Raw genomic sequence first — 20,902 nt, forward strand, 5'->3', positions numbered from 1 at the left:
TAAGTACTTTATGTGGTGGCATCCAATTATCAGAACTCAACTATTCACTGAAAATCCTGATAACTCGAAAAAAAAACAAAAAAGCACTGCTGTTACATTCCTGTTGGTGACTGACAGAACATGTCCGTCAGGGCTGGGAGCATGGGGGATGGCTCCACAGTTCAGCACTGGCTGCTCTTTCGGATGACTCAGATTCTCCAGTAACTACCTACCAGCTCAGACTGCCTGTAACACCAGTTCTGGGGGATCCAGTGCTTTACTTTGGACTTCACAGGGTCTAAACACATAGGGAGTGCAGGCCTACAGGCAGGCAAAACCTCAATCCTCATAAAAAATAGACGTTTATGTGTTCTCCAGGTCAGGTATTCAAATACGCTAGTTAATACAGGCTACACTGGAAATGACAGACTCCAAATATATAACTTGCGTTTATTAAACGGAAAAACGTTCACATGTGTCAAAATGACAGATACTCCAGTAGCTTTAGTACGAGTTCAAACAGTGTCAGGTACTTGAGTAGTTTTTTTGAATAAAAGAGGAATTAAATTCTTAAGGAGTTCAGGACAATAACACGTTCTAAACACTCTAAGTCAACACATCAAGTACTGTTTCTCTCAACCATTTTGGCTTTCAGGAAAATATATATTATTATTTAGATGACTAGCATCTGAGCTACATAAATGACTAATTTAGCATTTTCTTTAATTAAAATCAGGATTTTGCAAATGACTAACTTCAAAGTTTTAAATGTGGACAGAAACTAACCCTATTCCTCCCTATACCAAAAGTGAAATAACTATCACAACATTTTCACAGGAATATTTTAAGGTCTCTGGCATTAGAATGTATGTAATATCTGTGTAACAACATCATAATTATATACAGAAAAGATCTTAAAGTCTTCTTGTGCAATTTTACTTCCAAAAGGTTAAAGTGTTCTATTTAAAAAATACTTAACTCTTTCCTACATATGCGACACTCACTTGTAATTAAAGAATATATTAAAAAAAGTCTCATAGTGATTCCTCAATAAAAATAACTGAACATTATTTATTTGATTTACTAATATTCCACGTCTTTCGGCAACAAAGGCCTTACTATAATTTACCTTTCTAATTATAGCCTAATGCTGAGGCAGTAAATGTTAGTCTGTGCTTGCCTGTTTCTGTGTCATACAATGTCTATAAATCTCAATTTACACCTTTGTTTCATGGTGCACAGTATGTCCATTTAAAAAAAAAACATAAGAAGTGATTATTCATCATTGGGCAAAAACAAGTCATTTACACCTTGTCTAACATTTCTAAAGCAGCAGTATTTAGCTGTAACAAAAAGGCCAAAAATTATTATAAATTATAAATTCTACTCCTTTTTCTTTTGCCATTAAATCCATAATACAAATGTTTATTCTTGAACAGATATATATTAATGTACATCTGAATATATATTTGTCAATATTTCTTATAGGCAGAAAGCTGGTCGGTGAAGTGTGTCACAGCAGGATAATATTAACGACTGTTCTGGGCATCAATGGTCACGGACTGGCTGAGCCCCGACTTCCCATTCACAGATATTGTATTTGATGGAACAGTAACCTAAGAGAAAGAAACACATTTTGTTCCCATCAGTTTTTATAAAATAGGACAGCTGTCTAAGCTTGAACAATTATCACATTATAACTTCTGCTTAACTGTAAATGTTAGCATTCGGTATTTATCACTCAATGGTTTACAAATAATTAAGAATAAATGTTCACTCTATTACAGAATGGAAAATGAGAGTTGTTATTTCCACAACAAACAAGTTAAATAACCCATCAACACATCTTAATCTTTATAAAATTACCAAGCCAACACAAAAGAGCACAGACAGACTGCAGGCCAAGCTGTTCAGTGCAGTTTTAGCTGGATGAATCCTGCCTTCTCACATGGGCTTTGAAAAAGTTACAGTGAATTTTGCAAAATTTTACAATTTGGTTCTAATGTCAGACAGTAGTTTGAAACCCTCCACTTAGCGACTCCCTATATACTCAAAACGTAAGCATCAACCACCAAAATTGGATCTTTCGGAATTCTTTCATGGCAAGGGCTTTACAGGAAGGTTCAATCAATAAACACTCAGCCTTCAAAAACCACTGGCTGAGCATTCATTCCATTTGCAAACCACTGGAAGAAAAAAAAAATCACTTAAGACAGTTAGGCAGGATGGTATAGACCTGTCATCCCAGCAGGCGGGACAATGGGGCAGGAGAATTCCAGGCTAGTCTGGGACACTACCCCCAAAGACTGAAACCAAAAGCCTTAGAAGAATGTAAAGGAAACAAAAACGTATGTATCACAAGTAGTAAACACATACATACATACATACATACATACATACATACATACATACGTGTGTGTGTGTCAAATACAAAATACAATAAAAATAGTTTAAGAAAAACAATCTCTCGATTACAGTTTGAGCAGCAAAGATTTATAAAGCTATCAGATCCCTTGGAGCTGGTGTTCTAAGCCTTTGTAAGCTGCCAGGCAGGGGTGCTGGGAATTGAACTCTAGTCCTCTGAAAGAGCATCAAATGCTCTTCCACTGGGTCCCCTCATAAGTTTTTATAAAAACAAATGGACAGGCAGTGGTGGTGAACACCTTTAACCCCTGTAGGACTGTGAAAGGAGTATGGTTTCTGATCGAGCACCAACCGGCTAGAGATCACCAGGGACCCCAGGTGATCCTAGGTGACGGCATACTTTCCGCCATGCTCCCAGACTCCAGGCTCCTGACATGGGGCCAAAGACCTTCATAGAGTGGGTTCCTCTGGTCATGCAGGACAACGCCCATACTAGCCTTGCCACTGCTATAGTGTGTGACTAGAGGCCACAGAGCCTCAAAACGGATCTCCATATTAATGAGGTAGCCAATTAACATTCCTTCCCAGACCCTTCTCCTTACAAAAGGTATTTAACCTCAGGCCTGCCCTGAGAAATCCGAGTCTAGTTTCATCCATTTTCCGCCATGACGATAAAGATCTTAAGATCATAGCCTATTTCTCTTTTTTGGGACCCACCGTGGGGAAAAAATAGTGGAGAAGGTTTTCAACTACCAAGCTGCAGTCTAATCTCCTGCTGACGACCTCTCTACGTTCTTATCCATGGAGGCCCAGCAACCCAAGCCAAGCAAGCAAGCAAGCTGAGCCAGCCGTGACCTAGCCAAGCAAGTCACCATGACCAAAAGTCTCATCCCCAAGGATGCAGCCAGAGCTCAATTCTCCCCGCTTCTCCTCTTCAACTGCTGGCTACCAGCCCCTGTGCTCCCACTTTGTTCTTGGCCTTTCAGGGCTCCCCAGCAGAGCCTGAGAGCCCAAGGTCCTGAGAACCAGCCAGTTCCTGGCTACCTTTTGGCCAGGGGACCCCCAACCCAAGAGCTCTGGCTCCACGAAGGACCTCAGACTGCTCTTCTACCCCAAGCCAGTCCCGCTGCTTTGCATAGCCTAAGCACCTCCCAGCTCCAGTGTAGAGTGAACAGTCAAATTCCTGCACCTCTGCCTCTCTGAGCTTCAGCCCTAGCACCTTGAGGGGACAGATGTGAGACCCACAATTCTATCCAACAATGGACCCACACATACCACAATCCAACAAATCCCTGCACTTGGAAGGCAGAGGCAGGTAGTTCTTTAAGAGTTCGAGGCCAATCTGGTCTACAGACTGAGTTCCAAGAAATCCAAGGCTACACAGAGAAACCCTGTCTTGAAAAACAAGAAGAAGGAGAAACAAACAACTGTACAGATGCATTCACAAAACTAAAGTGATGGCTCTTGATATTCACAAGTAAAATTTTCTCACTGTATCACTATAAACAGAACCCAGGTAAATCCCCTCCAATACACATCAAATGTCATGCTGCCATTCATATAGTCAAAGGACTTAATGTTAGAGTATACAAAGAACTGCAAAAAAAAAACATAATAAAAACAAAACTGGTAACCAATAAAGCACCAGTGATCTGGGCAGCTCTTAAAAGAAAAAATGCAAATGACCTATGACTATGAAGAACTTGCACCATCTCTAGCCATAGCCATCAGAGCAACTAAATTACTCTGAGAATCCATCTTACCTGAGTCAAAATGACTATCATGCCCCCCACCAAATGCCAACAAATGACAGTAAAGATGGAGGTGGAAGAAGAGAACGCTTATCCACTATGGGCGAAAGTGGAAACTAGCAAAGCCACTGTGGAACTGGCATGTGGGCGACATCAAAATCTAAAAACAGAAGAAACATATGACCCAGGAATACTATACCACTCCTGGACATAGTCTCAGATGCCTCCCTCCATTCCCTACCTCAGAGATAATACTTCCTGGATCTTTGCACAACCATGGCACATCACTATGCTTTTCATTCCAGCAGAAAATGAATCAGGCTCAGTGGATGAAGAGATAATAAAAATGTGGTAATATACACAAAGAAATTTTACTCAGCAATAAAAAAATAGAATTACAAAACTCACAGGCAAAGAGTTAGAACTGGAAAATACCATATTAAGCAAAGTTAAGAGAGGCCCAAAGAAAAACATACACCTTATGCTCTCTCACATCCGTGATCCTAGCTTCTCACTGCTAGCTATGCATATCCAGATGTACTGGCCAGTTTTCTGGCAACTTGACATAAGCTAATGTCATTTGCGAAGAAGGAACTTGAGTTGAGAAAATGCTTCCATCAGATTGGCCAGACAAAAGTCTGTAAGGCATATTCTTGATTAATGACTGATAAATGGTTTAGCCCAGTATAGGTGGTCTCCCACATTTGCATAGGAAAGCAGACTATGCCTTGGGGAGAAAGCCAATAAGCAATGGTCCTCTGTGGTCTCTGTTTCAGCACCTGTCTTGAGCTCCTTCCTGCCTTGGCTTCCTTTGATGATGGAGTAGAACCTGTAAAAGCCAAATAAACCCTTTCCTTCCCATGTTGCTTTTGGTCATGGATTTAAATAGCAACAGAAATGTGAGTAGAATACAAGGTGAGGCAAATATCGATAAAGTACAGGAAACTAGAGAGGGGTCATGGAACTGGGAAAAAACATAATTTAAGGGAGGGGAATGGGAAATGAGAACCAAGTGGTGAAAGAAGGTAGTTAGGGAGACAGACTGCTACAGTGGGAAGAGCAAAGAGGCAGAGGGAGGAGTCAAGAGAGAGCCAACTAAAATGCATTGTGTAGAAAAACCCATGCAGAAACCTAGTATTTTAAAAGCTAATGTAAAAATAAAAAGGCAAATACAGTATCATCTTAAAACAGCATAGACTGACCTATGATGGAAAACTTCATAGATTTAAGTATATGAATTTCTAGAAGTTTCCATTGTATAAACTAGATTTGTTAATATACTGATAAAATATTGTAGAAGGCTGTATATCAATATGCCAGATGCAATTGCTTACAAGGTGTGATGGTACCTACCTATAAGAATCCCAGCACTTTGAGAAGCTGGGCAGAAGGACTGTGAAAGCAAGACTAGCCTCAGTTACAGTAGGTAGATCACATCCTGTCTCAAAATGGACAAAACAAACAAAAACTCCCACTAACTAAAGAGAGGCTACCTTAAAAGGGAAAAAAGTATTTCTTTGATATTTAAATATATTAATACGAGAAGGTATTTTTAGAATCTCTGATGAATCTATAAATTCTGAGATCAGAGATCCTGTGTATTAGATCCCACTTTGGATCAAAGTTTTCTTTTTCTCTCTTTCTTGTGGGTGCCTGTCAAAGTTGAATGCTACAGAATATTTCTTAAGTAAGATACAAATTTAAGAAACATTCAGAAACTAAAAGTATTACTTGACTTGTTTGAAATATACCCATAATGCATACAATTCACCAACAACAGAATTATTTTTAAATAGGATCCATTTTGTTTTATGTGGAATCCTTCTGTCCACAGAGGCAAGAAGAGAGTGTCTGACACACTGGAACTAGAATTACAAGCAGTTGTGAGAGGCCACATGGGCAATGGGAATTCAACCTGAGTCCTCTGCAAGAACAGACAATACTCTTAACCTGAGCCACCTCTCTAGACCCCCCCAAACATTACTTTTTAAAAACTAATATTTAAGAACTTACTGATGTGCCTCTAATCACCTACCCTAGATATTTAAAGAACTTTCATTAAGTAGGCACAAAATTTGAACTGTGCCTATGAAACACCAGTTAACTTTACAAAACTTTTATTTAGAGAGAACTGTCAACATATGATCCTTTGTTTAAAATTAAACCAAAAAATAAGGACAAAAAGCAAGCTAATTAAATAACACAAGTCAGGAAGGGTCTGTAAGGCATACATGGCTTTTTGTTCTTTCCATACCACCACTTAGTCAGATAAACTTTACATTCCAAGGCAATCTACAATATGAGGTATAAGACATAAATTTATTTTAGACTACTTTTAAAAGCATATTCTATTTGTAACAATGTAACAGCCTGATTTTCAATTAATTCGGGGGCAACTCAAGCCACTGAAAGCAGCCCAAGTTCCTGTGTCAGAACAGATGAACAATAATGGATGATTGACCTTCATTCTCTAAGAACAGTTTGCTGATTCCTGATTCATGGCTAAGACTGAAGATCAAAACACAATTTGAAAATATTGTGCTATGCTAATTAAAGCTTTGTATGAAGACAAACTAGTCTCCATGGCTACATGGACACTGAATGGGAGTAAGCTATGGAAAAGCCCCAGAGAATCGTGAAAAGATCGTAGCGTGTTCACAGCCACATTCACACAACACACGTGAAGTGAACACTCTAATGCGAGGTAGCTATTCTAATGAAGGCTACCTGCTCTACAGGAACCAGAGCCATAGCCAAGATGGTACCTAGAGCTAAACTGAACATCTGAGTCAAAGACAGATATATGCAAACATGGCATCATCTCTCCATTCCATATTCAGCTTTGTCTGGCTTGAGCTTGTGCAGGAATTGTGTATACTGTCACAGCCCTGTCGAGTTCATATTGCTGTAAGGCATGCCCATTGGTGCAAGAGAGAGATAAATGTTGTGGAATAACCAACCACTTTCGGATTGGATTTAAGGCCTGCTCCACAAGGTGAAAATTAAACCTAGAACAGTTCGTGGAGTCCTCAAACCTCTGGCTAGACAGGTCATAGGTCCTGGAGGAAAACCTGTGACTATTATTCTGCTAAGCAGACAGTGTTCAATCAACTCCTGGTGACTTATCAACATACACACAGATTAGTGCGCCTCTCACAGGGATCAGAGACGCTTCTTTTGCAGAAGATCTCATGACTGGTTCAGACTTATAGGCTGAAGATCACAAAATGCTCGTTCTACATGGGGGCATCTGTATCACAACTCCTCCTCCAGAGGCTCAGGGATCTTTGGGGAAGAGGAAGTTGAAAGAATGAAAGAGTCAGAAGTAATGGATAACTACAAGGACAGTGTTCTCTGGAGACAACAGATCAGTCGCATGAGGCCCCACCTTCAGCCGAGGAGTTAACTGAGGACTGACAGCTGTTGGCTAAGGAGAACTCAGTTTTGAGGGTGTGAGTCTGTGGTAGGCTAACCTCACTTCTGTAGTCAGCCAAACGCTCAAGAGTACATGGGCAGCACAAACTGGACTTGGTGAGATTTTTTTTTCAAGAAGACACAGAACAGGGAGAGTAAGGAATGAGAAGTAGATCTGGGAAGAATGAGGGGAGGGACGGATATGATCAAGTATCTTGTACGGAAATCTCAAAAACACTAACGCAAAAGCTTTCTACAAGAGGGTATGAAATTGGGAGAGGATGGGGGAGCAGTCAGAGGACTCAAGGCGTGATAGTAGTGGATGGGCATGATCAACATACATTGCAAACCTATGGACTATCAAAGAACATAAAAAAATGTTCCAGTATGACGGAACATTTTCAGAAACACTACTGTTTATTATTCTTAGAGTTATATTTATTTGCAACTTTACAACAAATATGAATGAGCACTGTTATATACATAAGTCTTGGTTTACAAAAAGATTTTTTCATGTTTTTTTTTAAAAATATGCATTGGTGCGAGGGTGTCAGATCCCCCTCAACTGGAGTTACAGACAATTGTGACCTGCTAGGTGGGTGCTGGGGATGGAAGCTGGGTTCTCTGTAAGAACAGCCAGTTTTCTCAACCACAGAAGCATCTCTCCAGCCCCTGCAAAAATAAATTTTGAGAGTATAGACTAGACCTGGTCACTTAGTTTAGAGACTGTGAACATTACTAGTTCCATAAACCATTTTTAGGGAAAATATATTATGTCTGAAGTGTTTATTAAAAACTTAGGAGTTGACACTCTATAGGCTCTGAGCTGTTAATACTCAATGCAGTAAAGCTTTATCCTCAATAGAATCTACAGTAATGAGTTTTAAATAGGATACAATTATAAGCACATCATTTAAGTTTCTTTTCTGTTGGCTTAGATCCAGCTCTTTCTAGAAGTTGTGAAGAGTTTCCTGTGTGAAAGCCAAATCAGACCCAGGCATCCACCAGTATCCAGCTGCTGGCCTGAAATTCATTTTCCCTTCAATGCACAGTATTCTGCAATGAGTAGACTGAAACTAGTTAGTATATGAACTTGCCTAAGGCACACTGTGTTCAATTCCCGTGTAGGCACTGGGCTCTCCTACAGATCTAATGCAGCACTGCTTTTCAGGCCGAGGCTAATAGAAGGCAGAGGCTTGGCTTGATCATCTTCCCACCCTGTGTGTCTAGTAAAACTCTGTGTGCCTCTAATTTATTGAATTTAGGAACCTTGGATTGGTGGCAACTGGTTTGAACTCCTCTTTAACTTTCTGAGCAAAGAACAGAAAAGATTTCGTAAGCAAGAATGTGATATTTGTTGATATTGGTGTATTTTCCCCATGACAAAAAAAAAATTGTAAAGACTGGTAACATACTAATTTCAACATTTATAATCTGCAAAATTTAGATGTGTCCTCTGAATTATTCCATTATGTTTCTATCACTTCTGAAACTACTTAATACATTGTTTTGCCTCAGTGATTACAGACACAGACATGTGTATGTGCACACGTACACGCACACACACACACACAAACACGAATGCATGCACATGTGTAGCAGCAACTTCCTTGAACAGTTCTGCATAGCAAGGGCTGATGTGGTAGAAATACCAAAGACACTACTCTCGTGTTTCTGTTGTTCAGTATTTCTAGCCCTCTGTAGCTTTAATTTCTGTGGAACTCAATGCTTAATCCTTCTTTAAATGCATTCTAATGTGATTACCAAAGAAGCTCCTGCCATGAAACCCAAGCAGTCAGTAAAATACAAACTTCCATGTTGAGATGTTTCTCATAGTATGACTGAAGAGGGTCCATGGCAATGGCTGGCCAACCTGACCATGCTCCCTCAGAGGAAGAAGGTAGAGAGGGAGGAAGAGCCTTGCCTGTGACAGTCACATTGTGTCAGAGGAATCACAGCTCCTGCTCACTGCTCTTCTCCAGCTAAGCAAGGATGAGCTGAACCATGTGGAGGTCGCCCACATTCTCTAGATTCCTCTCTGCTTTCTGTAACTGAAGCTATAAAACTGTCCCTAAAACCCAGATAAAAACCAGAGAGATGACTGCAAATATAAACAGTTCCCCACTGGTAAAAGTCCACCTTTTCTGGAAAAAAAAAAAATGGGGTGGGGTGGGTTCAATAGAGTCTTTCTTATAATGCTAATGTAATTTCTTAAAATGGGAGTTCAGGCTAACTTTTCACATACACAACAATGAATACAGTCATATTCTGTACCTCCTGGCCCACAGAGTTGGAAAAAAAGAAAAAAAAAAAAAGAAAGAAAGATTTGATATGTTTTTAGGTATTTGTAAGACTCTGAATTGCTTCCGTTTATACCTCAAAAATGACCTGTGGCAGAAAAGAGTAAGTATCTGGCATCTTTCCTGCTCGTATGTGAATGTTAGAAGAAACCCTGATCAAGTACTAGTTTGACAAGGTTGAAAATCAGCCCCACTGTTACCCATCTGATAAGGAAAACTTACTCTCTTCAACTTGGCAGCAGCCTCTCCAGAACGGATTGCGGTGAGCAAGCTCTGCCGGACGTGCTCTGGGTCAGAGCTCTGGAATGTTAGAGAACTCTGTCTCTTAAGGGTGAACGATGGGCCATCAGCCAGGGTCAGCACTTGAGAACTGTGCTCATTCTGTACAAGATTATTTTGCTATAAAAACACAAGGTATTTTTATGAGTTCCAAGAGAAGAAAGGCCTATTTTTTAAAAAAAGTTATTATTAATTATTCTTTCAAAACCACATTTGCCATACTCAGGACATGGACACAGCTCTGTATCTTTATCCTTTATGCCTCAGGTCTGTCAGAGCCAGATGGGAGATCAATGATACCTCTTCCCTTCACAGCTTAGGACCATGTGCAAAAAAAGTGCTACGTCTGTTTTTTTTTTCTTACTGCACCAAGTGGCAATTTCCCTATGTGTAAATCCAAGAACACTAATACTGCCAACACATAGAACTGGCTACCAGAGCCAAAAATCATGATCAAAAATTCACAAACTGAAAAATAACCCATTCTTACCATTCAACCATATCCAGACAAGTGTACAAGGCAGCGGGATACTGACAATCTCCTACTTTTGAATCCAGTATGATTTAACATGGGGATATTAATGTCTCTACTACAATTAACAGCCTGAGATTTTTTTCTTATTTCTAGAAACTTCAAGAACTATGAGCTCAGCAGGTTTTCTTGACTTTTCCCATAAGACTAAAAATAAATGCTAAGAGCTTCCAAATTAAATAACCAGAAATTTAATTAAACCTCTTAAGATCAAATATTTACTAACTGATTAACTGAAGCATTATATCAAGCAATCTTTAAAAAAAATTTTATAGTCTAGTATGTATCTTTACTGTTTAAATGAACTACATAGGGCTGAGGTTGTGACCCAAAAGTATATCTAAGCTAAACTCTGTTTAGAAATCCATTTCAGGGAAAACAAAGGCTCTATCCCCCACGTCAAGAATCCATCTCTGTATCACTTCCTGATGCTAGATTAACCTAACAAACATAAATGTCAAACGTATGAGGAAATATCCTTCAAGGCAAATATTACCTTAACATTAGTTTAGGAATGTTTGGGAAAGTTGTACAAGACGCTCCTGGAATTTTCACACAAATATGAAAGTATTCTTTAAATTACTAGCAGAGTAAAGTACGAAAAGTACTATTTTAAAGATTGTTCATGGATTAGAATTTAATCTCCTCCTTTGACTACTTTATGTGAATCCAGAAAACAAACTCCTTAGTCGGCAATTAAGGTCAATGGGACTTTTTCTAAATTACCATGGTTGGATGGTATTTTAGTCTACATGTTTAGAATGGAAATTTACAAACTGGATAATTAAGAAAACCACATTTCAAAGCTACTTTCATTTTAAATTAAATTATCTAAGAGATGTTCGGTAAGCTGACATTGAATATATATGACAGAAAACACACAACTGGACACTTTTAGCCCCTGCTATCTTTGATACTATTATTTTCAAATGATTAAAACTATTTATGTGGCTATTATATAGTACCATGAAAGTGGAAGAGAAAAATAAGCCATAATAAAAGCTAAAAAAAAAAGGTAGCAAAGCATAGGATGAGAGTCACTACTCTCAATAATTATATGTGTATGAGTAAAGAAACTTTAAAATATTTGATAATGATACAATTATATAATAATGTTATTATAACAAGGTCTGAGTTAAATGAATTATAATTATCAGAGTAAAACCTCAAATCCTTAAGTACTACCAGTCTTTTTTCCAAAGACATTAATTCAGAGCTAAGCAATACATAAATATACCAAAGTAATGGTATACAATGGGCTGTCCCCTACTTTAAGCAAGTTGTTCTGGAATCTGATTATTTATACTAAAACAGTTAAGGGTTACCTTATCAACACCATCATGTTGGGAGCCCACCACAGACTTATTTACTGTATGTGTCTTTTCATCCAGTATGGCAGCTGGAGGCCGGGCAGAGGAGCCCTCACTGGGTGACTCTGGGCAGGCCTTACTGAACGACTGTGACCTTTTCACTACAGCAAGGGCAAAGGGTGAGGGGCCAGAACTGGAGTATGGTCTTGGGGCCCCGAATGTTTTCAAGGTCTTCAAGTTTAATGATGCTCCTTGACTACCAGGAAGAGCCACAGGTTTGGGAGCTACAGAAGGAAGAGAGGTCTCAGCAGGAAGAGTCATAGGTTTGGGAGCTACAGGAGGAGGAGAGGTCTCAGCAGGAAGTGTCATAGGTTTGGGAGCTACAGGAGGAGGAGAGGTCTCAGCAGGAAGTGTCATAGGTTTGGGAGCTACAGGAGGAGGAGAGGTCTCAGCAGGAAGTGTCATAGGTTTGGGAGCTACAGGAGGAGGAGAGGTCTCCGCAGGAAGTGTCATAGGTTTGGGAGCTACAGGAGGAGGAGAGGTCTCAGCAGGAAGTGTCATAGGTTTGGGAGCTACAGGAGGAGGAGAGGTCTCAGCAGGCTTCTGAATTATATCATTATCAACTTTAGAAATATTGGGCAGCAGAGCAGAGTGAGTCCTTTCACTCAATGGAGAAAGACGCTGTTCTGGAGGAGGCTGTGGGTCCCTTTGCACCTCCTTGATTGTTGGTTCTTTAGGGGTAGGCCCAGGGGCAGTGTGAACGCTCTTAGCAGCTGCAGATGTCACATAATGGCCTGATGCTCTCTTTTGCATCTGCAAAAAGAATGAACTTGGCTTGGCCTGGGGATTAGAAGCTCGGGATCTAAATTTTGAATCCAAGATATTGTTTATATCTTCCAAATTTGGTGCAAAAGGAATGGTGCCAGAGTCTGTAGTCATTTTGGAAGATTTGGGAGGGTTCATCTCTGTACCAACTGGTGAGTTCACAGTCCTGTGCAAATGACGCTCTGTTCCTGAGCTGGGCTTTGGTTTAAGGTCAGGCTGGGGCTGCTGTGAGCTTTTAGAAGTAACAAGGGCTTCTGTTTGCATGGCAGTTTCTGGCATACTCCCAACCGTATGCTTCTGCCCTACAGCAAGCATCTTCTGGTCATCTTTCTTCGCTACTGTTTCTGATTCCCAGTCTTTCACCATTTCCAGGGATTTCGGAGGCACTATTTTATAAGTAGTCATTCCAATTTTAGGTATATACTCTCTTGTGATTTCATTCGAAGGTTTCGGCTTGGGGTTGTAGTCTTGCCTATAAAGTGGAAAGTTCCTCAGGTAAGAAGCAGCTGGATTCTTATCACTTCCATCTACAGGTGACAAAGGGTCATTGTTCCCATATGTACAAGCTGGCTCTTTCACAGGGAGTCTATCTTGTGTATACGCTGAAGTTCCGTGACTCCTGAATTCTCTTGAGGCATTTATGGAATCTTGGAGACTTGCAGAGGAGTGCTGAGTTGATGTGCTGCTATCCGAAGTCTGCAGCACTGTCTCATCAACCCTGAGGTCAGATGAATTACGGGCTTCGTGATTCCCATCAAAAGTGCTGCCAGCAGGGGTGGCCTGAATTGCTGCATCCTGCATTTTTGTCTTCTCTATACCTGGTTGATTCAATTTTTGATCTGGTCCTGGTGATGCTGTTAGATGATCTTCCCTCGAACTTTTAATATTATCCGTTCTACATGCAGGAGAGCCTGACAATATATCAGCTTCCACGTCCACAGTTTTCTTCACTGCTTCACCTTCTATGGTGGTTTCCATTTTCCTCGGTCTGTTTTTCACATAATCTGTGCTTGTGGCACAGACCATGATTTCATTTTGAACTACTGAGAGAAAAAAAATAGTGTCAAGCATATATTTTAAAATAAGTATTTTTTTTTCAATTTGTCAATCTGTCTCACCTATCTATAACTGGATAATCTAGTGCTACAATCTATTTTCAACCTAATAATACAGAGGAAAATTCTGAGCAAAGAAAACAGTATATAGGCTGTTTCTTTAGAAAAATAATCATGTGTAAAAATATTTTTATAGATTCTTGATAAGCAACTCTAATTCATAAATGTTAAGACTCTGAAAGTCAGGTCTCATATGTACCGTGAGTTTACCTATCAATCACTCTCTACTTCTCTCTAATACACAATTATTTCCACAGACTGTGAAGAAGACAACCTATACCCTGCTATGAATGAGCTGACCACCCTCATTCATATCTAAGAATGATGCTCACCAAATGTCTATAAATGGCTGCATCACTTCCAAGAAATCCCAATAGAGCGAGAAGGTAGCTACTGCATTATCTTTCTATTTTCCCACTACTCAAAACTAACATCGACGTCTACAATGGGACAAAATGAAGGTTTAGGTAAGTGCATATGAAGAAAAGAAAAGGAGAATTAAATATCTTAAGGGTAATAGAAATTATTTTCTAAAATCACCTATAAGTTGATAAGGGTTACTACAAAGTACATCAGATCACAGAAAAAATTACTGAGCTATACTTGAAACTAAAGTAGCAATAGCCTGGTGTCAAAAATCTTACTGTTGTGACTATCAGATTGAAAAGGGGAGTGACTGGTTGATTTTTAGATAATTTTACTATATAAAGTAGGACTAGTGTTGCAGCCTTCTGAGTACTGAGAATTCAGCTGTGTGTCTTCATGCCATGTGTAAGAAAGAGCTCTGAAGACTGGGATCTACATGAGTGTTAGAGGCCTCCCCGCTGTGTTCAAAGCCCTATATGCAAACCTTAGCAGTGAAAAATAAATATGTAAAATAGCTCCCAAATGTAATAGTTATGAAATCATGGTTTTCAATAGCAACACTATTGCCATAACAGTGTGTACAACGAAAAACAGAACCAAGAAGAGTTTTAGAACATTTTAATGTACTATCAGAGAAGAATATTAAAATTGGAAAAAAGTAATCAGATATAAACACATTCATATTCGCTATGGAGTTCTTCAGTACATGCAGGGCAAACATACACATAACCACAACCACCAACACTACACCCACCAACATCAACAATAATAGTACTGAAACTATCCATTTCCTTCCCAAATATGAATTCTATAGCCCCGTGTTTGTTTTCTCTGGCTACTGAATTTTTCACGTAACATACACTGGACCATAGGAATTCATAGGCTTTCTCATTCCCCTAAGATGTATGTATCATCATGCATTCCTTGACTTCTCTACTGAGCATTATTCTAGGCTGAAGTGCAATCCTATATAGATATGTTATGTGTGTCTTCGCATCTTGTTCTGTGCTATAACAGTTTCATAGGAAGTCATAGATTCAGTTCCCTTGTCCAACACTGTATGACTTGGCTGGAAAGTCAGGAACTCTGAAGTTCATGGCTTGCAGTAATAAGTAACAAAGTTAACACAGGAGAAGGGTGTGGGCAGAAACTGAATGGCCAAAGTAGATGGAAACAATCTGCTATTCAAGGACATCATGACGCTATGCCAACTGGCAGAACTGAACCCGTTACATCATGAACAAAAGAAGAAACTGCCTTAATTTGGGCATAAGAATGGAGAAATGGTAGCAAACAATGTTACACAATTGGATGGCTTAAAAATCAGGCAGGCTAGTTTCATCCAGAGTGTGGCAACTTGAGTATGAAGTAAAACATGCACTAGGGAACTGAGAGGAACTCAGGTCACGGACAGATGCACAGAGGACCAAAATTTAAGACCTGAAATTCAAGTTCTATAGCCTCAAAAGGTAGACCATCATGAGGAGCAGCAAGACAGCTAAAAGACCACTGTCCATGTTCAAATCCTAGGTCCACCACTTTCTAGTTATGAGACAGTATCTTCATGGTTTACTTGTCCATGATATGAAAACTAAGAATAACAGTTCTCATAGTACTCATAAAATGAGACAAGTATTAAATGAACCAATACATGAAAGAGTTGTCTCAACACATCCTTAAGAACAGCCCTTGGTTCATCACAGTCAGTGCTGGCCATCACTGTTTGTAACACTCACCACTCTCTTGGTTTGGGCCCAATGTCTTCAAGTCTTTTATACTGTCAGATAGTTTGTCCTCATTGCCTACATGGCAGACAACAGGATGATGTGGCCCTCTGGAAGACAGGACACTCTATGTGAGATGTGAGGGTTATTCAAACACACCATTAAAGAAACTAGGCTGTAATTTTTTTCAAAGACAGATGGACTGAAATAACCACCCACCTTCTGCCAAATTAGAAATTTGATAGCAAAGAAAAACAGAACAGAGGAAATGCTGCCATGAAACATTAGCTTCAGTACACTGGTCCTACTGCAAAGGAAGATGTAAGGGGCTAGGTAAAATGAGCACTCTTTCAAATCAACGTCTTTACTTAGTTATAAGGAGCTATTTTTATCTTAAAGACAAAAGGAAATTAAATAGAACACTTCAGTCTTGCATCTGGCAAAGTCAACTCCAAAAATCAGGATGTGAATTGACCTCACTGATTTTTTTTCCTGGTGACAGAAGCTTTTAATTTGGAGACAATCCCATGCAAATTAGGCAAACTTCTGATGAAGAAAGCTTATTTTGCTTGTTTACTTTCATCTTTATTCACAGTCCTGTGCATTTCATCTTAACATTTCAAACACAGCACTAGTGGACTAGAGACTTCAAATTTTCTGCATCAGATGGACAGTGGTTCTTGAACCACAGACTTGATTGTCAACAATGCAGTGGCTCAATTTACTTCTAACTTACAGGGTGGTTTCACAGTCCAGGTAATGAAAGTGCCCAAATGCATTTGGTACAAAGTGAAAAGTCAATATTTATTTGGTTCAAGCAGATAGTAGACAAATATATGAAAAAACAGAGTGTTTTATTTTTGACTCATACGAATTAATTATATGTGATGGTTACCTAACATGGGAATGCTACAACTCTTGAACTGGGCTTTTACCTGAACACAATTACATGTCACAAGGATAGTATGAGGGATAGAATCTAAACACCATGGTCAACTATAGCTAAGCTGAAAATATCAGTTAACTTTCAAAGAACAGCATTAATCCAACAAGCTACCACCAGCTCTTGAGACATAGAGACTACTTACTGCCCCTCTGTGCTTCTGTCTTCTTCAGCTTTTCCCTTAGAGCTTGGAGAGGTCTCTCCATCACTGATGCTGAGGGCTGAGTCAGGATCATTCTCCACTGCAACTGTCGTATCAGTAGATGGTGAAGCAATGTCAGGCGACTTCACAGAAATACTTCCAGCCTGATCTTTAGATGCCTCGCTCAGTTCTTCCTTTTCATCTATCTCTTCAAGACTGTAATCAGAGCTTATACCAGCTACAAAGAAATGCAGACAGAATCCTAAATATTAATCTGCCCTGGCATCCTAAGCAATCTAGCATCCTAGCAATCTAATTACAGTCATAATTAGCTACACTCTTAAAATGTGGTTCCAAAGTAATAGTGAAATGCTTTTCTAATGGTGAGTAGACATGTGCATGTGAAGCACGCCATCTCACAGTCCCATCGTTCTAGAACCATGTTTATCACTCTGGGCCTTGTAAACCCAACATAATTGCATTTACGAATGAATACCTTTAATTAGTTACTTTATAGTCACATAATAATGTGAATTAAACAAATTAACAACTTAAAATTCAAATTAATAATATATGAGTTTTTTTTACTGTCTACTAGAAGACACTAGCACTGACTGAGAGATAGAGACAGAGACAGATAGAAAGAAACATTCTATCAGCTAAGTGCTCATAATTTTTGCCAAGATTAACTATGGAAATCAAAGTATACAGAAGGTTCTTGCTTTCTGCTTAAACAAATTAAACATCTCCATTCACATAACAGCATCTGAATAAAATTTAGCTTTACCTTGAGTGAGGACACTTAGGTCATATACCACTGCTACAGTGGTCAAACCATGCATATACTATAACAGACATTTAATTTTAGTTTGAGACAAGAGTGTGTTAACTTCCAATCTCTAAGAAATAAGATGAGCCAGGTGTGGTGGTTGACATTTTTAATCCCAGCACTTGGGAGGCAAAGACAAGCAGTTCTCTGTGAGTTCAATACAAGTTTGATCTATAGTGAGTTCCAAGAAAATTAGAGCTCTATGCAGAGAACCTGTCTCAATCAATCAATCAATCAATCAATCAAATCCAAATGAAAAGAAGGAAGAAAGAAATAAACATGGCTCCTGGGAAGACTGAGGCAAGAGAATGATTTCTCCTAAGATTTTTAGTCTAAAGTAAACAATACAGCCCACACATTTTTTGAACAAAACAACAAAAACCTCAAAACAAAATAAAACAAAACCAAAATGAATGTCAAGCATGGTGCACATCCCTTTAATCCCAGTACTCCAAAGGCAGAGGCAGGTATGACTCAAAAGTATTTCTGGCCAGCCTGCTCTATATAGAAAATTTGGGGCCAGCCTAGGCTATACCACAGATGAAGAAGAAGAAAGAGGAAGAGGAAGAGGAAGAGGAGAAGGAAAAAGAAGGAGAAGGGGAGGACAGGGAGAAGAGGAAAAGAAGGAAGGAAGGAAGGAAGAAAGAAAGAGAGAAAAAAGAAAGAAGTGCTAGTAGTACTGTTGACTACTTCCCTTATAAAAATTTGGTTACTCAAAAAAAATATTAAGGAATTAGAATTTAAATAAAATTGAAACACATGAAAATGAAATAAAACTAATATTTCAGAGGAAGTGTTTGTTTCCTGCCTTTGATTACAAAGCTATTAAATTTAACATTTGAATATGTCTTTTCAGATATCATGTTTTTCCAAGTTATCATCAAGATAGAAAAACTGCTTGACAGATACTATGCTTCAGGTAAATACAATTCTGTCAAGCCAGTCCTAAACACGCTTCCCTTTCTAGGGAGCACTGCACTCTGATGGGCAGATGGGTTACACCTTTAATTCTGGTTTACGGTTTAGAAACCTTTGAGTACTTTTCCCCTTTGCAGGCAATGACCATGAGGAACTCTGTAAGGCTCCACACTCTGTGTGTACTCCGGCTTTCCTTTTTCTTGAAAAAAAAAAAAAAAAAATACCCCTGGGCAAGGCTTCTTGAGTCATATGGGAAGTGCATGTGTACATTTGGTCTTTAAATACCCTGCCAAAGGCTAGGCTTTAGCACATGTTTGGGAGATCTCTCCCTTAGCACAGAGGCCTGAAGTTAATCTCTACCCATCCTAAAATCCTCATCAAACTGTTTGCCAAAGTCCTCAAACAATTTTGCATTATTACCAGGAGCATGAGACAGTGACATTTTAGGTGACTAAGTTGAAAAGATAAAGGGCATTTTTTGAGCGTTTAAAAATGAGGAAATTTATGAGAAGATCCGAGTATCATATAATTACAATATCGTGCTATCTTATAACAAACTAATTCTACTTTTAAAAGAGGAAAACATCTGAGAATATGTTAGAGAAAATAAGCCACAAACAGCAACTGGGCAGAGTTCAGTGGAGAGTAAGTATAAATATTCTCAGTGTAAATATTCGCTTACATATTCATTGAGAATAATAAAGATCAAGCAGTCCTTGAGAATGGTAGAAAGCCAAAAACAAGTAGAAGTGGTCCCCAGAGCCACCCAGTGGCTTTTCTCTACTCTCCCCTGCTTGTTTAGATGGTTCAGGAAAACAGCACATTTCAAATCTGTATTAAACTTCAAGGGAAAGAGGGAATTACATGCATATTAACTTATGAAACATTTTACAGGGTGTAATGAGCAATCTGATCTATACTCAATGGCTTATACAAAGCCCCAACCAGTTCCAGCCTAAGCACCTACAGGTCAAGGATGCTACAGCTGCCTCTGGAGTTCCAGGGCCCTCAGAGATTTCATCCATCGGCTTGGGCACAGCGCACTGCTCCTGGCTTAGGAACCCGGGACCAAGGGAGCCCTCTGCCAAAGAAGTAGAGTCTGTAGAAATGGCACTTAGAGAAGAGAGTTAAAACAAAGCAAGCACACATCCAGATGTGGTGGGACCAACGCTTCTAGCTCACATATACCAAGCCCTGAAAAGGTAGCAAGAAACAGATGTAGGCCAAAGTCTGAGTAGCATGCCCGTCTTTCTGAAACTTCAAAACTTTCTAGTTCTTGTATGCATTTTATGTTGGCAACATTATCTTGGTTAAGTTCCCTGTGTGGAATAAGATGGTTGTAGATGAGTTAGAATGAATTGTAGACCCTGCTCTAAGGAAAACAAAAGTTACTACTTATGTAATAATATTGTAATTATAAACAGGAATTTCTTTTACAACTTAAAATCCCAAAATTCTAAGTACCACATGAGAGTGAAGAATAAAGGTAAGCTGGCCTATACCTGTCTATCTCTGTGAACATAAATGGTACAATCTGGGTACTCGTACCTGGCCAGCATTCACATTTACAAATTATTTGCATGCTAATGTACTAAGAGTATGATATTTTTAATATTTTTTTTCCTCCTTAAGGCAGGTTGGCCTCAACCTCCCAACTGCTGTAATTATGGATTTGTACCTCTACAATCTGCTCAGATTTATTCTTACAAAATCTTCTAAGTAGTTAATACTGAAATAATTAAAATCAGATCAAAATGTTTGATTTTTTTTTTAACTTCATTTCCTTGGGAGAATCCACACTGAGAGCCATGTAGTAGGAAGTGCATGTGAGTAAAATTCCTTGCAAAGAGGAGGAACACATGAAAGCTGAATTCATAACTGAAGCAGTTGCAGAAAGAGACTGTGCTTAATGTTAAGTCTTTGAAACATACCAAGAAGTCATCGCACTGTGACTGTGTCATTACCTAGAACAAGGCTGTTAACTGCTCACTAGAGAGCACATAAGAAAAATAAGAGACCAAATAGAGAAAGCACTTGGTGTCTAACTGCAGAACTGAAATTGTGATTTCTGCCAGTTTTTTATCCTAGTGTCTATCCTTGGGAGTGGAAGG

At 39.1% G+C, this 20,902-nt stretch overlaps 1 protein-coding gene across 9 annotated transcripts in view; it reads right to left on the bottom strand.

The window, feature by feature from the left end:
• Positions 1 to 415: 415 nt before the first annotated feature.
• Cobll1 (cordon-bleu WH2 repeat protein like 1) overlaps positions 416 to 20,902 on the bottom strand; it is a 146,711-nt gene continuing 126,224 nt past the window's right edge. For 3 of the 9 annotated variants that reach the window (XM_034496699.2, XM_034496698.2, XM_076928824.1), the window contains 6 exons: positions 19,759 to 19,872; positions 17,048 to 17,282; positions 15,972 to 16,069; positions 11,945 to 13,797; positions 10,031 to 10,207; positions 416 to 1,595 (listed from right to left, as the gene is read on the bottom strand). In XM_034496699.2, coding sequence (XP_034352590.2) covers positions 1,509 to 1,595; positions 10,031 to 10,207; positions 11,945 to 13,797; positions 15,972 to 16,069; positions 17,048 to 17,282; positions 19,759 to 19,872 — 2,564 coding nt within the window. In that variant the 3' untranslated portion in view covers positions 416 to 1,508. The remainder of the gene's footprint in view (positions 1,596 to 10,030; positions 10,208 to 11,944; positions 13,798 to 15,971; positions 16,070 to 17,047; positions 17,283 to 19,758; positions 19,873 to 20,902) is intronic. The other 6 variants (XM_076928823.1, XM_076928822.1, XM_076928829.1 and 3 more) reach the window with 3 other exon arrangements.

Source organism: Arvicanthis niloticus, chromosome 2 (assembly GCF_011762505.2).
Source record: "Arvicanthis niloticus isolate mArvNil1 chromosome 2, mArvNil1.pat.X, whole genome shotgun sequence".
Taxonomy (NCBI): domain Eukaryota; kingdom Metazoa; phylum Chordata; class Mammalia; order Rodentia; family Muridae; genus Arvicanthis; species Arvicanthis niloticus.